Source organism: Barbus barbus, assembly GCF_936440315.1.
Source record: "Barbus barbus genome assembly, chromosome: 20".
NCBI classification, from domain to species: Eukaryota; Metazoa; Chordata; class Actinopteri; order Cypriniformes; family Cyprinidae; genus Barbus; species Barbus barbus.
In genome coordinates this window covers 30041004-30056239 of record NC_136748.1, presented here as the reverse complement: position 1 = coordinate 30056239, position 15236 = coordinate 30041004, and the positions used below count along the sequence as shown (strand labels likewise).

The 15236-nt window shown below is 34.3% G+C and overlaps 2 protein-coding genes across 3 annotated transcripts; one reads left to right on the top strand and one right to left on the bottom strand.

Moving 5' to 3' along the window:
• The first annotated feature begins 223 nt into the window (after positions 1 to 223).
• On the top strand, positions 224 to 4622 carry LOC306886049 (signal recognition particle 14 kDa protein-like). 2 transcript variants are annotated; one of them, XM_079442907.1, is made up of 5 exons: positions 224 to 347; positions 1284 to 1356; positions 1947 to 2059; positions 3745 to 3777; positions 3912 to 4622. In XM_079442907.1, exons 1-5 carry the CDS (start codon positions 324 to 326, stop codon positions 3996 to 3998), a joined length of 330 nt encoding a protein of 109 aa, XP_079299033.1. In that variant the 5' UTR covers positions 224 to 323; the 3' UTR covers positions 3999 to 4622. The 2 variants fall into 2 exon arrangements, with proteins under 2 accessions (XP_079299033.1, XP_079299034.1); XM_079442908.1 differs by having other exon boundaries at positions 260 to 347; positions 3868 to 4569.
• LOC306886048 (neuroglobin-like) lies at positions 4402 to 14740 on the bottom strand. Its single transcript, XM_079442906.1, has 5 exons — positions 14454 to 14740; positions 10581 to 10688; positions 7274 to 7394; positions 6268 to 6348; positions 4402 to 4704 (listed from the first exon to the last, which is right to left on the bottom strand). The coding sequence occupies exons 1-5, from the start codon at positions 14621 to 14623 to the stop codon at positions 4582 to 4584; spliced, it is 603 nt and encodes a 200-aa protein (XP_079299032.1). The 5' UTR covers positions 14624 to 14740; the 3' UTR covers positions 4402 to 4581.
• Between the last annotated feature and the right edge of the window lie 496 nt (positions 14741 to 15236).

The window sequence follows — 15236 nt, the reverse complement described above, 5'->3', positions numbered from 1 at the left end:
TTATGGCAGATTTCCCTGAGCATGTGTATATATATATATATATATATATATATATATATATATATATATAACCACGACTCATTATCCCTTACATTAATGTAATTGGTTCATATTATAAAACAAATTACTGAAACAAATACAAAATAGTACATTTATAACCTATAGCAACTACTAATGCTTTAAAACTAAATAACAATAGAGTTTACTGCAGGAAGAGGGCGGTAGTGACGTCACGTGACGCTGTGCAGGAAGGGGCGGAGCTTCAGTGCAGCTGAGCGACGTGTTCTAATCACACCGTTAGCAGTTCATTCATCGCTCGAGACATGGTGTTATTAGAAAACGACGCGGTAAGATCACTTTATATCTCACTTTCAGCGTTTATCAGTCGATAATGTTCACGCTCTGTGCGACAGATTCCGAGTTTCCGTGTTTAATCGAGCGGCGTCGAGTTGAAACGCGTTAGCAAGCTAAAGCACACTGCACACGTTACAGTGAAATACATGCATTGTGTTTGTTTTGAGCAGCAGCTTGCAGTTACACTGTCATTTATTAATATAGTAATATAATAATGTGGACTATATTTATAGTATCCTCACAGAAGTGATTAATGTGGACTCTCTCTCTGTTCAGTTTAATGCTTTATTGGATGACAATTCTTACAATGTATTGCCAAAGCATAGTGTTTACATTGACTCTAGAACAGAAACAGATATGTATTAAAACATAATACATGCATATTACCCTAAATAAAATAGAACACACAAATTCTGTGAATTATAGAATTCTATGAACAATTTAAAATTCTGTGTGTGTGCGTCACTGATTGGTTGACTCCTCCCTCTTTTTGTGACCGGCATCAATGTATCTTGTTTTTCATGAATAAATACTGAAGTATAAATATCTCTCTCTCTCGGTCTCTCTCTCTCTCTCTCTCTCGGTCTCTCTCTCTCTCTCGGTGTCTCTCTCTCTCTCGGTCTCTCTCTCTCTCTCTCTCTCTCTCTCTCTCGGTCTCTCTCTCTCTCTCGGTGTCTCTCTCTCTCTCGGTCTCTCTCTCTCTCGGTCTCTCTCTCTCTCTCTCTCGGTGTCTCTATCTCTATCTCTCTCTCTCTCTCTCTCGGTCTCTCTCTATCTCTCTCTCTCTCGGTCTCTCTCTATCTCTCTCTCTCTCTCTCGGTCTCTCTCTCTCGGTGTCTCTCTCACTCTCTCTATCTCTCTCTCTCTCTCTCTCGGTGTCTCTCTGTCTCTCTCTCGCTCTCTCTCTCTGTCTGTCTGTCTGTCTGTAGTTTCTGACTGAACTCACTCGGCTGTTCCAGAAGTGCAGGACCACTGGCAGCGTCGTCATCACTTTAAAGAAATGTATGTTCATCTCAGTTATTAGATTAATTTTATTCAGTGTGCAATAAATGTTTCCCTATGTTTGAATGCATCAGATCTGAGATAATGCCAGTGCTATTTTAGTGTTGTGTATACACTTTTTTTATTTATTTATATTTTATAATGTTAATATTTAAAATAATTCAAATATTCATGTTCCATTTTTATTTATTTTAAATTTAACATTTTATTTTTTGTTAAATATTTACTTTAATATTTTTAAATATATAAAAAATATTTGTTCAGTGTTTGGGTGTTTATTTTATACTGAAAAACTAATTAAACTTGTAATTTTTTAAATGCGTGTTTGAATCTATAAATTTTTTTTAGCAGTGTTTTAATTATTTGTTGTAATCTTGCTATTTAGGTTTAAATTCTTTTTAGTTTTAGCACCCCCCCCCCCCACCCCCCCATTGGTATATTGAACTTATTTCTTTTCAAGTTTTTTATGTAATATTTCTATTTATTTCTGCTTTATTTGTTTACTCGTTTATAGTTTTAATGATAAAGCTCTGGCTAATGCATGGACATGATGTATGTTGATGTATTAATATGATAATCTTGATCTGCAGATGACGGCAGAACGAAGCCGGTCCCCAGAAAAGGCCATCCAGAGACGTTTGAACCGGCCGACAACAAATGTCTCATCAGAGCGTCAGAAGGCAAGAGCAAAATCAGCACAGTGGTGAGAAAATAGCATGTGTGTGTGTGTGTGTGTGTGTGTGTCTTAACCTGAATTGACTCGTATTGGTACTATAACATACTGTTAAGCAGGGGCCTGTTCTTCATGCGTCGCTTACTGCATCTGAGATGATCTGAAAGATGCCAGATCTTCTAATCCTGATAACAGATCTCTGGCTAATTTTGTTCTTCAAATGAATTTGCGGATTTGATTAAAATATCTGAATTGAGTTGTCTATCACTGTGAAAAGGGCAGATGCATCAATACTCAAAACCACGATCAGCAATGCAGCGATTGGCTGGCAGCAAGACAGCAACGTAATGACATCATATCATTAAAGACAAATTGAATAAAAAAAGTTGACATTTCTGGACCTTTATAAGGAAACATCCAAGCAAACAGAACTCCATAAATGTTATAATAGATAAATTAAATGTGCATTTTGTTTTACATGATTCACAATTATTTATATTCACGATTTCTAATATTTGTACAGGCTTTAAATTTTTATTTCAATGTAGTAATTAGCAATTAATCAAATTGTATCTTTGAAGCAGATTTGTTAAGTGACGGCTTTAATTGAAGTTTCATAAGGGTCAAGTTCTCTGCATCTCCTGCACTCCATCAAGACACTCATAATATCTGTCATCACTCAAATGAATGCACGACTCTACATTATCTGTAGGGCATGTGTGTAAGACTCCAATACAATTATGAAGTAATTATTCATGACAAATAAATCTTTCAGTGAGTAAAACTGGCTGTAATTATTGTCCCTGGATCAGTAGGGTTCTCTTGTAATAAAGTAGCTGTGGCTGGGACAGATGCATGAAATAAGCTGCTCCCGAGCCGGTTTAAGCTTATGGACCTGTTGCTATGACGGCAAGTCCGGGATGAGCTTCGACGAGCCGAACAATCCAAGATCAAGCGAAATCAACAACAATCAAATCCAGCTGACAGCGTTAGCGACGTACGAAGAACGGACCCCTGAAGTGTGTAATAGCTCAGTCTCAGAAATTCCCAAACAGGACCAAACCTGCTCAATTTATAAATAAATGTAATGGGTATATAAATAAAATATAAATAGTTTATTAATTCTTTCTGGATTACTTGTTCTCATTTAATTTTTTATTTAAATAAAATTATTATTTTCTGTATTTATTTATAATAACATTATTTTTCTTTAATTTATTTTTCCCCATGTATTTATATCCATATTTAAATATTACCACATTTATTTCAACAATTGTTTATTTTTGTATTCTTATATTCTTACACATATTTTTCTCTCCCATTTATGTATTATTTTTACATTTTTATTCTCTTTAACTATTTTAGATTTTTGTTTTTAATCATATTTATTTCCACACGAGTTTCTCCATAAATATTGCCACATGTATGTTATTTCAACAATTGTTTATTCATTTTGTTTTCGATTAATACTTTTAATACCGAGTCAGTGCTGCTTATTTATATTTGTCTCTCCCCTTTATTTTCCATATTTATTTTTTATGCTTTTCACTTTGTTTTTGATTTTAATTTTATTTTTTATAAAAATATTTTGATCACATTTCTTGTCACTTCAGTTTTAATTAATTCTGTTCTTGTGTGTTATTGTCATTTATAAGTGATGTTTGTTCCAGAAGAAGCTGTATATTATATAACATCTGTTTTAATGTGTCTTTCAGATCAGCACCAAAGAAGTAATAAAGTTTCAAATGGTGAGTTGCAATATTTAGTTCACAGCTTTATTTATATCATTTTGTTAAATCAGATCACTGAATATTGATTATAACATGTTGCTTCTGTAGCGGTCAGAAGCGTTTCATCTGAAGCGGACGTGTTTGTTTTGCAGGCGTATTCAAACTTGTTGCGAGCGCACATGGACGGCTTGAAAAAGAAAGACAAAAAGAATAAAAGCAAGAAAACTAAAGCCACATAGTGATGGACAGTAAAGGAGAGGTGTATTCATCTGATCTAACGCTCAGCAGTGCCACGCCACCTTCCCATCATCCCCTGCGGCGGGCGGCTCTGGCTGCACGTCTGAAAACCTGCCAACCTTCCACTTCTGCTCATCCACAACCAAGCGGCCTGATGACGCAGAGCTACGTTTACTACTAAATACTAGGTTTAATGAGCGTTTCTGAGTTCTGTAGGTGAAGATGATCCTCCTGTTGTAATATTTCAGTTCTCCACTGTTTGTTTTTATTTTGAATATTCTTATTTTATTGAATGAGGTGATATTTTTAAGTTTGAGACGCCCTTGATTGGTGAAAGTTTTTGAGGTCTAACAGTGGAGTTTTTATAAAGCGTTTCTTATTTGACCTTAACAACACCACCCTTGTAGATTTTGCAAATGAAAGAACATTTATTCACTGGTTTGATCATGAGAAAATCCCAAAGACGTTTGGACTGAGAATCACGATCTTGTACAGATAACAGCTTCAGAAGAGACATGAAGCTTGTGTACTGTAAAAAATGAAATGCTGAAATAAATACAGTATGTACACATCAGGTCTGTGAGATTAAATGGCCGTGTTTCTCTTGTCCGGTCGCTCTTTGCTGGACGTCAGCGTGTGGTTGCGTTTGCTCCGCTCTTCTTCCAGATAACCGTCCTTCATGATGCCCGTCACGTACTGGAACAGCGTCTGGAGAGGAAGAAGCACAACCACTGACGAGTTCAGCTCTTAATGAAATACCACATGTGCATCCAGAAAATGTGTAAATATTCAATAACTTCATGACCGTAAACGAAAGCTCAACAAAGTACCAAAAGAACTAAAACTCATAAAAAATGATAGACATAAACTAAAGCTGACAAAAAATTTTTTAATAGAAAATATTACAAAACTACAATAGTATGTTAAAGATGCTAAAAGCATTAAACAGCAAAATACCAAGTATTTCAGGACTTGAGAAAAATGACCAAAATATTCTGGGATAAACGCATTCATCAAAACGCCACAAAAAATACTTTGAATAAATAAAAAATGTAAGACTTAATGCGATTTATTGTATTGATAACGACAGCAAAACTTGGATAAACATCAATCTAAAAATGCAAAGATTGTTCATAGCACTGCTGTTAGTGCTTAGAAATGATTCAATGTCAACTTTGTCATTTTTAATTACAAAAGCCCAAAGCATTTCACAAATTATTATAGAGTAACAGTATGTAGTTGGCCAGCTGTTCAGTTACTTGATGGCTCCCTAGACTGACAACAGCTCATTTGCATTTAAAGAGACACACACACAAACAGCATATTAAACATCTTTTATAAACCAAAATATTACTTAAATATCAAAAGAAAAAAAAAACCCAAAAGAATACTTTTAAGAAATTGTGCTTTTAAAAATCCTAATTTCTTGGTTCATGAATTTACATTCAGAAAATGATTATGTACTTACTATAAAAAAAAAAAAAAAAAAAAAAGTTAATAGATGGAAATATATTAAGATTTGCATTAGACAATTGATAGAATAGGGTTACGATCGTTCACTAAAACTAAAGTCATAAAAAACAAATGAATAAAACAACATGCAAAATTAAATAAACCAAAATGAGAAATGTTAAAATATGTATACATGAAATGAGAAATATATATATAGATATAGTTGTTTAACTTGGAAGTACAAAATAACTAAAAAACCTAAACTAAATAGTAAACCATAGAGACATTCAGAAAAAGCTAATACAATTAACAAAACCACAACAAAAAAAGTGAATACAGAAAATATAAAAATGAAATTTAATTCATTAACAAAAAATATAATAATAATGATACTAAAATAGTCGAACAACAGCAAAAAAATAAAGAAAATTAGAAAAATTCAATATGTTAACATTAAGAAAATATTAACATTAAGAGAACCTATGAATTTAGCCCCATTCTTCTAAATGTCTTAGAATTTAATTAAACTTTCTTAAGAGCTTTTGTGGTGAACAGAACAACTCGAGATGAAGCTGCGGTGAGGGAAAAAGCTCAAGAACTAAAGAGCAGTCATCCAGACGTTTCTTACACGTGATGCAGAAGACAATGCCATGAGACAAACTGATGTAAATGAGGAAGAGTACAATCATCATCAGCAGCAGCAGCGCTTCACAGATACAGACTCTCATGCTGAGGAAAAACCTCAAACCTCTGGAGGGAAATGTGGAGGTTTTGAAGGAGTGAATACTGTCTGAACGGACTAGAGTTGGTCTTTATTACCTTCCAGGCCTGCTCCAGCTCAGGCGTCCATCTGTCCTTCAAAACCGGCCGAACAGCACAGATGAACTCAGCTCCCACATACTGAAACACAACCACACTCACAGTTCACGAACAATAAAACCATACAACTATTGCTTTATATATATTTCAGTTTATATTAGATTTTATTTATTGTATTTCTGACAAAAAATTAAATGACTAAAGCTTTAAAATTAAAGTGAAATAAAACAAAACAAACTAAAATTTTAATAAAAAAATTCAAGACTTCAGAAAGCCATTTCAATGACGTGATCAAACCCAGATCAGAGCTGAAGTTCGTCATTTCTGATATAATTATGCAATCAGCAGAGCATCGATTATTACTTACCGACAAACTTTAGATTTGTGTACCAGCTGTATATTTGTTTGGTAAAATTGATCTGATCAGAGAGAAAAAAAGCTAATAAAAAAAATGAAAACTAATAAATAATTTTTATATAAATTCACAGCAATCACTAGCTGTCAATATGACCAATAAATAAATAAATATAAAGAGCAGGGAGCTTTCTATACAACAATACTATGAAACATTTTACCAGTTACATAAAAAAGGACAAAGGGTACAAACTACATAAAAAAGGTATATAAAAAAACAAAAAATGAGCTTATAAACAAACAAACACTACAAAGGACTATTGTTCTATACAAAAAAAAAATACTATTTACAATTGTTTTTAATTCCACAGAAGATCCATAATCAGAAGAATTTCATACATGGGCAAAAGATAAATACAAACTGCACCAAAAAACATCCTTCGGTAAAAAGGACTGTTAACTATTGTTCCATAAAATAGATAAATATTATAATTATTAAATAATTAAATGATTATCTAATTTTTTTATTTTACATATTTGTATACGTGAAAATGTGATGTTCTGATGTCAAAAATTTATTGAATTAAATTTTATAAGTGAAATGTATTTTCTTTTTTATGCAAATAAATCCATGCACAGAAATGATTTGTACCCCATAGAACTTGGGTGGCGCGTTGTAGCGGAAGTGGCTCTTGCCGAGTTCCCGTGCCAGAGTCTCTAAGCACTCGAGCTGATCGAGTCTGGCGACGCTCTTCTCGATGAACGACATCACGCTGTCAAAACAGCACAAAACAGCTCGTTTCACTACTAAACACAGAATTCATCAATGTCTGCGTTATAAAACATGTTTAACAGAGTTAGCAAACACTATGGAGTCAATTCAGGGCCGAACATATTTGCAAAAGAATTGAAGTATTGCAAAATAAATTAAAAGTTTTGCAAAGGAAAATGAAAGTATTGAGAAAAAAATAAATGTGCTTTTTGCAAACAAAAATAAAGAATTGCAAAAGAAAATGAAGTATTGCAAGAAAAAAAAGAAGTTTTGCAAAACAAAAAGAATTGCAAAATGTAAAGCAGAGCAAAAGCAATGATTTTGCAACACATATTTTCCATGGGCGCTTTAGTCAAGTATGAGCTCACAATACTGTTTTTTTCCTTTTGTGCTTCACGGTTCAGCGCATCTCTATAACGAGCTCACACTTGACTTAAACGCAAACTAAAAGCGGCATTGCAAATAAATTCAGAGCTATGGCCATGCAAAATATTTGTTGCAAAGTCATTGCTTTTGCTCTGCTTTATATTTTGAAATTAATTCTTTTGCACATATATTTGGCCCTGAATTGACTCCATACTACACCAGGGTCACTAATGTTTCCCTGAGCTGATAGAGTTGAGTGTGAATCCCAGCATGCCTCTGACAATCAGACCAATCAGATCAGCGCATCCGTGTGTTTGCATGCTGTGAAGAGCGAGCAGCGCGACCTCATTACAAACACACACTGTCATCATCATCAATGACTCTTCATCCTCCTCTTCCTCTCAGTCCGCCGCTCAACAGCCACTTGGCCTTTAAAGCCACACGGATCCGCTCCGGTGTTTCCGGTAATTGGCGCTCCGTGAGTGGATCCGATAATAAAAGTAAACATCATTTTACAGACTCAAGTGTCTCTTAGCATTCCAAACACTGGAAACATGTTTTATTACAGACTCACATAAACTCACACATTTGATATTAATGCACACTGGTTTATTAGTTGCTTGACAGCTATAAACAGATACAGTTAGACTAATGAACTAGCTATATTAGTTAGTGGAAGACTGGATTATTCAGATTATGGTAATTAATGCATCAAACTACTGATATATGGCAGTAAATTAATAAATATAAGTTTAAAATAATAAATAAAATAATTTTTGAAAATGTAAAAAAAAAAACATGATATAAATAAAATATGCACTACATTTTGAAATGACTGACATTTTATATAGACATTTTAATTATTTGTGATTTTAAAAATATTTGTTAAAAAATGAAATATATATATATATATATATATATATAATAAAAAATTAAATGTCAAAATAATGCATTTAGGAGTTTATTTATTTACTTACACAGCTATATATATATATATGTATAAATAAATATATAAACCCATAAATTCATTATTTTGATATTTTTATTTTTTTATTGTAGACATTTTATTTATTTGTGATTTAAAAAAAATATTTGTTAAAAATTTAATAAAAAAAGATTATGATAATTATTTACACACACAAACAAACTAATAAATACACTATATATATATATATATGCACACACACATTTATCATAAATAAATAATTGTCAGATTATGATGATTACTGTATATGTAAATAAATATAAACAAAAGTAAATAAATGCACCATATTTGTAAATAAATTAATAAATAAAATGTATAAAACGTAATAAAATAAATATTACAAAATATATTAGTATATGTGACAGTTTACATAAGAATGGATTGAGATGGAGACAGAAATGAATTCTTATTTGACTACTGGCGGTTCTACAGTCAGATGATCTGATGGCCCAATGCTTCTGTAGTTTTGTTTGTTATAATCCTTGCATTATTAAAGCGTGTGTTTTGATGTCATTGTACTTGTAGGTGCATCCCTTACAGAAAAGTACTATTGTGGTACCGCGGTAAAACCTACACCATTTCCAGTATTCAGACTCTTGGATAAACAGATGTGTGTGTGTGTGTGTCACATGTGTGTGTGTCAATCAAAGCTAATGGAAAGTGTCACGTCTCTCACTAATAAAGCAGAACGTCGCCTCTCGTTTGTTTTTCTCTCGTCCTGCTGTGCGAACGAAACCAAAGCTCTTTCTATCATGATCTGTAATGGCTCGTTATTTCTGCTCCCTAATGAACACCAGACATGAATCACCCTTCTAATGCCTTTATACTGATGCTCATAAAAGCCTGCACTGATTTCATGGAGCATGAATGATAAAGCTGATATCATTCATGAAGCAAGAGCTGATAAAATGTAAAAACTGTAACTTGAATGCAATGTAAGTCGCTTTGGATAAAAGTGTCTGCTAAATGCATAAATGTAAATGTAATGACCACAAACCCAAGCACACTGCAACAACATTGTGTGTGTGCTTAAGAAAATGCAGAACGGTAAGTTTAGGTGTAGGGTTGGTGTAGGGCGATAGAAAATACAGTTTGTAGTATAAAAACCAATACGCCATAAACATGGAAACATGAGTGTGTGTGCAGCGGTGGCCAAAATTATTAGAACCCCTGACAGATCTGAAAATCTGGACTTTTTTTGCCTCTAAAACATGATTACATTTCATAATGATCATGAAACATGCAGATGGTTGCTTTGAGCACAACAAATATCAGATGAAGTGAGTCGTATTGTTTATCCACTTTTAACTTTAATATTTGGTATGTCCACCTTTTGCACCAAATACAGCAGCACGTCTCTCTGGAATAGTGTCAATATATTTCCTGAGAACTAATGTTATTCCATGCCTTCTGCAACTAAATTTACTTTGAGGGGCCAGTCCATCATTTTCAATGTTCCAGCAGATTCCTTCCATCACAGGTAGTTTTATGGGTATTGTAATTGGCCAATTCAACAAAAACAACTGAAACCTTTTAAATATGCCAAGTGTTTAACAATTTTGACCACCTCTGTACATAGGCCTATATACACACACTCACACATTTATAATTTTATAAGATTACTTGGGTTCTTTGCCACAAGAAAAAGCTTGTGATTAATAACAAAACATGATTTTAATTAAAAATTTTATTGACAGCCCAAGTTATCATCTGAGGGCATGCACGCGCGCGCGCACGCACGCACACACACACACACACACTGCAGTCAGGATGAGTGTTTGTGTCTCTGAATGAGCCCTCGAGCACTAGTAAGTGTGTGTGCGGCTGGATACTGACCGCAGGCCGTGGGCGCGAAGCTCCCTGCTGGTGCGTAACCTCTCCAGATCCTCCACATCCCGAAACAGGAAGAAGACATCTTTACACTCGGGGTGCGTCTCAAATAACCTGTTACCAAGACAACAGACAATCATTTTTTCCTGACAGCAGTGCTATCGTAGCATCACTGATAGGCTGTTCTGGTCAACATTTTGAGTAATACTTTATTTTAAAATTTTAATTTTAACTTTTAATTTTGTGTTTTTGTCATTTTTTTAATAATAGATCTATATATTTTTTTATTAAGTTTTAGTTTATTGTAGTAATTCCTAATAAACAAAAATGAGAATTGAGAACGCCATGACAACCAGCTGCAATTAAAAAGTTATTTTATACATTTTATTTTATTTTTACCTCACAATTATGACTTTGAATTTGAGTTTATATCTCACATTTTGGATTTCCTTTCTCAGAATTGTGAGAAAAATGTCAGCATTGTGAAATATTACCTTTTCATTTTTTTTTTTTTACCATTTTTTATTGCGGTTACCTTTTATTTAAGTTTTATTTCATGGCAGAAACAAAAAAAAAGAGAGAAAGAGAGACAGAAAAAATTCAGAGACAGAATTCAGAGTTTAAAGTCAGAATTGTGAGAAATTAAGCCCAAACTGATATAAATAAAGAACTTTAAATATATTTTAATAACAAAATATTGAAAGCATAAACCTTTATGACCTGCTAAAACAGCTCAAAGCAACTAAACTGGTCCAGATAGTGAGCAGCTTGCATCCTAACACTGGTTATTATCAGTATGTTCTGGGCATTTGATGCTGGTTTTAGCTGGTTCAAACTAGTCTAAGCTCTTTGAATTTTGTTTCCAAAAGAGTTTAAAAGAGTCTCGTGTGTGATAATGTGACGGAAAACAGAGAAAATACAAATGAAACACACAAATGCTAATAAGAGCAGAACCCTGGCTAACAAACTGTTCTATTAATATTTGCTAACATTCCCATTTAGTTATAAAAACATTATAAATGTTCTAAAGAATTGAAATGTTTAAAAATGTTTCTTGGTTATTCAAACATTAATGGAACATTCCATTGGATCATTTTGCAAAGATTATGGGAATGTTACTTTTGAATGTTTTCAGAACGTTCCGAAACAAGTAACATTTAAAAAACATCTATTTACGTTTCAGAAAAAATGTTACATGAATGAAATATAAATAATGTTTTGCGCTAAAGTTTTGAGAACATTATTACAGACCAAAAACTTTGAACAAACATTTTATTGAAGTTACTGGAAGAAAGTTTGTTCGTAACGTTGAGAGAACGTTCCCTGTTCGCCGGGACAAGACTTAATACATAATGACTGTGTGAATGTGCCATGTGCTGCTTATGATGATCTACTAAGACTTCTGGTTTTCATAATATACTCTGGAGAGTTTCACTGAGGGATGGCACGACTGGAAGGGCACGACTGAGTGACCTACATCACACAAACTGTCCGAGGAACATCAGCGCACCGTGAGTTTGAGGAGAATCTGATGTTCATAAGGAGTTCATGACATTCATTTGTCAGCAGCGAGAACATCTGCCGCTGAAGTAACGAAAGAAAGGAAGACGCTGCAGTTTTTGTCTGTGAAAACAACTGTTATGATGAAGATGCATCATAAAACGCTGCAGATGAAGAGGATTATCATTCAAACCTGAAGGAAAAACCCAAAGAACACTCAATGTCCTTCATCAGAGATCTTCTCTTCACCGTTTTCAGGTGTAAAGTGTTTGTGCATCTTTTAAAAAAGTTCAAAAATGGCTTATATATAGAACTGTTAGGGTGTATTCACACCAGGAAAGTCCGCTACTTGCTTTGGTCCGGACCGAAACACAATGTTGATTCTTTTTGTTTGGTGTGGTTTGTTTTCACGCTGCCCTTTTTACAATTGAACCTTAAACTGTAAACAAAACCCCACGTGTGCTTAAGGTCATTCATTCATTGGTTCATCCATTCAACCGTACCAGAGTTCGTTTGGAAGCGGGCCGAGACCATCTCTTCAGCTGGGTCTCGATAGGGTTGTTTGGTCTGCACCCGAGTGTGATTGCTGTATACACATCTGCCCAAAAGATCTGCCCCAAGAGGGGAAACGAACTTGAGTTCGATTCAATCAAACCAAACAAGACAGGTGTGCATACACCCTTAGTTCACCAAACAAAATGAAATGAAAATGTGCTCATCTCAGGCCATCCGAGATTAGGATAAATTTGTTGTTTCTTCATCAGGTTTGTATAAATGTGTCTCTGCATCAGTGTCTCAGCAATGGATGCTCTGCAGTGAATGGGTGCCGTCAGAATGAGAGTCCAAACAGCTGATAAAAACATCACAATAATCCACATCACTCCAGTCCATCAGTTAACATCTGGAGAAGACAAAAGATGAAACTAATCCAGCATTAAGACGTTTTTAACCCAAATAGTCCCTAATCCATAACGCTTCTTCCTGTGAAATTATATATATATATATATATACACACACACACACCAATACAAAAATGCTGATATATTGAAATTCTATAAAACACACACGCACGCATGCACGCACACACACACACACACACACACACACCTCTTACATTAGCAGCAAATGTCCTGATTCCTGACAAATGAATGTGTTCTAATGTGCTCGGAAGGATTTATACATCTATAGCAGGTTCGTCTGATGAATACATCACTGCTTTTGTTTATCATCAAAATAATACCAGGAAAAAATTACTATGTCCGTAATAAGCCCAGAAAAGACTCAATTTACTGACAAAATAAGCTGACAAGAGATGCTCATTTTCACAGTCAATATTTAAAAGTCTTTAAGAGTCAGAAAGGAGATTGAATCAATACATTAAGCAACAACAACAACACAATAATGAGAGCCGCTGAGATGCAGATCAATAAAACAATCAATGAAATATTAGACAAACTCAAAGAGACAGTTTTTAACCTTCAACCTTTCTCAATCTCTGGATATATGATGCATTCAAGTCACTGTCTGAATGAAAAGCATTTCACTTTAAACCAAACCATATTAAAACTCTTTCTAAAGATGCTCATATACATCTAGAAAGTCTATAATTGTGTATTTTAGCACAAAGAAGCTGTGGTGCACCTGATGTTCGTGTGGATATTAATAGATCATCAGCTCTCTAGAGACGTGAAAGCTGCTTCTGAATCATTATTTTCACCAGATTCAGTCTGATTCAGCTGTTCCCTTGGCACTTTTTTCACTATTCAGCTTTGCACATTGTACTTTTTCATGATGCATGAAATATAACAAGAGAGAAAACTCATATTCCTTTACAGTGGCCCAGGTCATCTCAGCTTTGGTGTTTTAGACAGATGATATTCTGAAGTCAATCTTTCAGATGGCATTTATCAACATTGATCTGAATGCTGTCTAAATCTAATGGCTAAATTTAATGGCTAAATCTAGCCATTAAATAGACTGTAAAACATTACAACATGTTATGGGAGATGACTAGAAAGAATATCATATTTCAGTAAGTATTGTTGATGCATTGTGACAATTTGCTCCACTATAGGATCAACATGTTAATTTAAACATGTTAAAAACTAATTATATATATATCTTGTGTGTGTCCCTGGAGCACAAAAGCAGGGACCCAGACAGTGTATTGTTGGCTTTTGCTGCAAATATACCCCAGCGACTTAAGTATCACTACCATAAACATTCAACGTGCAACACAATGATTTGTTTTGACTTTAATGCATAAGCTGAAACATGCATGTTCTGTAAAGCTGTTTTAAATGCTTGTATATTACGAAAGACGCTCTACAAATAATCCGGAGTCGAGTAAAATGCAATAATTCACAAGAAAACTCTCACCGGACAAACATGATTATTCCCACTTTGGCGATGTCCTCCTGGATGACTTTCCAGGACTCTTTGATGAGCAGGATGTGATCCGGAGTGAGTCTCGCTGGGGCTTCATCCTCAGTGTTTCTGTTCTCTGCTGTTCTCGGAGTCAATCCGGATCCAGAGGTCGCGCAGCCCATCCTGACGCTCTCAGATAAACCGATGCTGGTTAGCTGTCAGTCAGCTGGTCGGGTTAGTCGTGTGTCTCTAGCTGTCTGAGTCACTCTGCTTCTCCATGACTGTCCAGAGTCAGACCTTCAGCGAGAGACTGAGAACCTGAGACCTGCTCCGCGGGAGGGGAGGAGTCCATCTTCATCATCATCATCATCATCATCATCATCATCATCATCAATCAACAACAACAACAACTAGACTTTTTAATCTTTTACTAGGCCTACAGTATTAATGAAAAATCATATAGATAAAATCACTCTGTAAAACTTTCTATGATGGTTGTGCAAAAATGCATTCCTGTAAATATTGAATAATAGATGCATAATAATGAATTATACAATTTTAAGAATATCTGTGTCCCTGCAGCACAAAAGCAGTCATCAGTAACACAGGTATATTTGTAGCAATAGCCAACAATACATTGTATGGGTCAAAATTATACATTTCTCTTTTATGCCAAAAATCTTTATTAAGTAAAGATCATGTTCCATGAAGATATTTAGTAAATTTCCTACCGTAAATATATCAAAACTTCATTTTTGATTAGTAATATAATATGAATTGCTAAGAACTTCATTT

What these genes read in the sequence shown, in the direction of transcription:
- LOC306886048 (XM_079442906.1), bottom strand. Translation starts at nt 14,623, where the DNA reads ATGGGCTGCGCGACCTCTGGATCCGGATTGACTCCGAGAACAGCAGAG. An exon ending in CTTCGCGCCCACGGCCTGCG is followed by an intron (nt 7,395 to 10,580) that starts GTCAGTATCCAG and finishes CTGTTTTGACAG; the next exon opens with CGTGATGTCGTTCATCGAGA. An exon ending in AGCTGGAGCAGGCCTGGAAG is followed by an intron (nt 4,705 to 6,267) that starts GTAATAAAGACC and finishes CTTCCTCTCCAG; the next exon opens with ACGCTGTTCCAGTACGTGAC.
- LOC306886049 (XM_079442907.1), top strand. Translation starts at nt 324, where the DNA reads ATGGTGTTATTAGAAAACGACGCG. An exon ending in TGTTATTAGAAAACGACGCG is followed by an intron (nt 348 to 1,283) that starts GTAAGATCACTT and finishes GTCTGTCTGTAG; the next exon opens with TTTCTGACTGAACTCACTCG. An exon ending in CGTCATCACTTTAAAGAAAT is followed by an intron (nt 1,357 to 1,946) that starts GTATGTTCATCT and finishes CTTGATCTGCAG; the next exon opens with ATGACGGCAGAACGAAGCCG.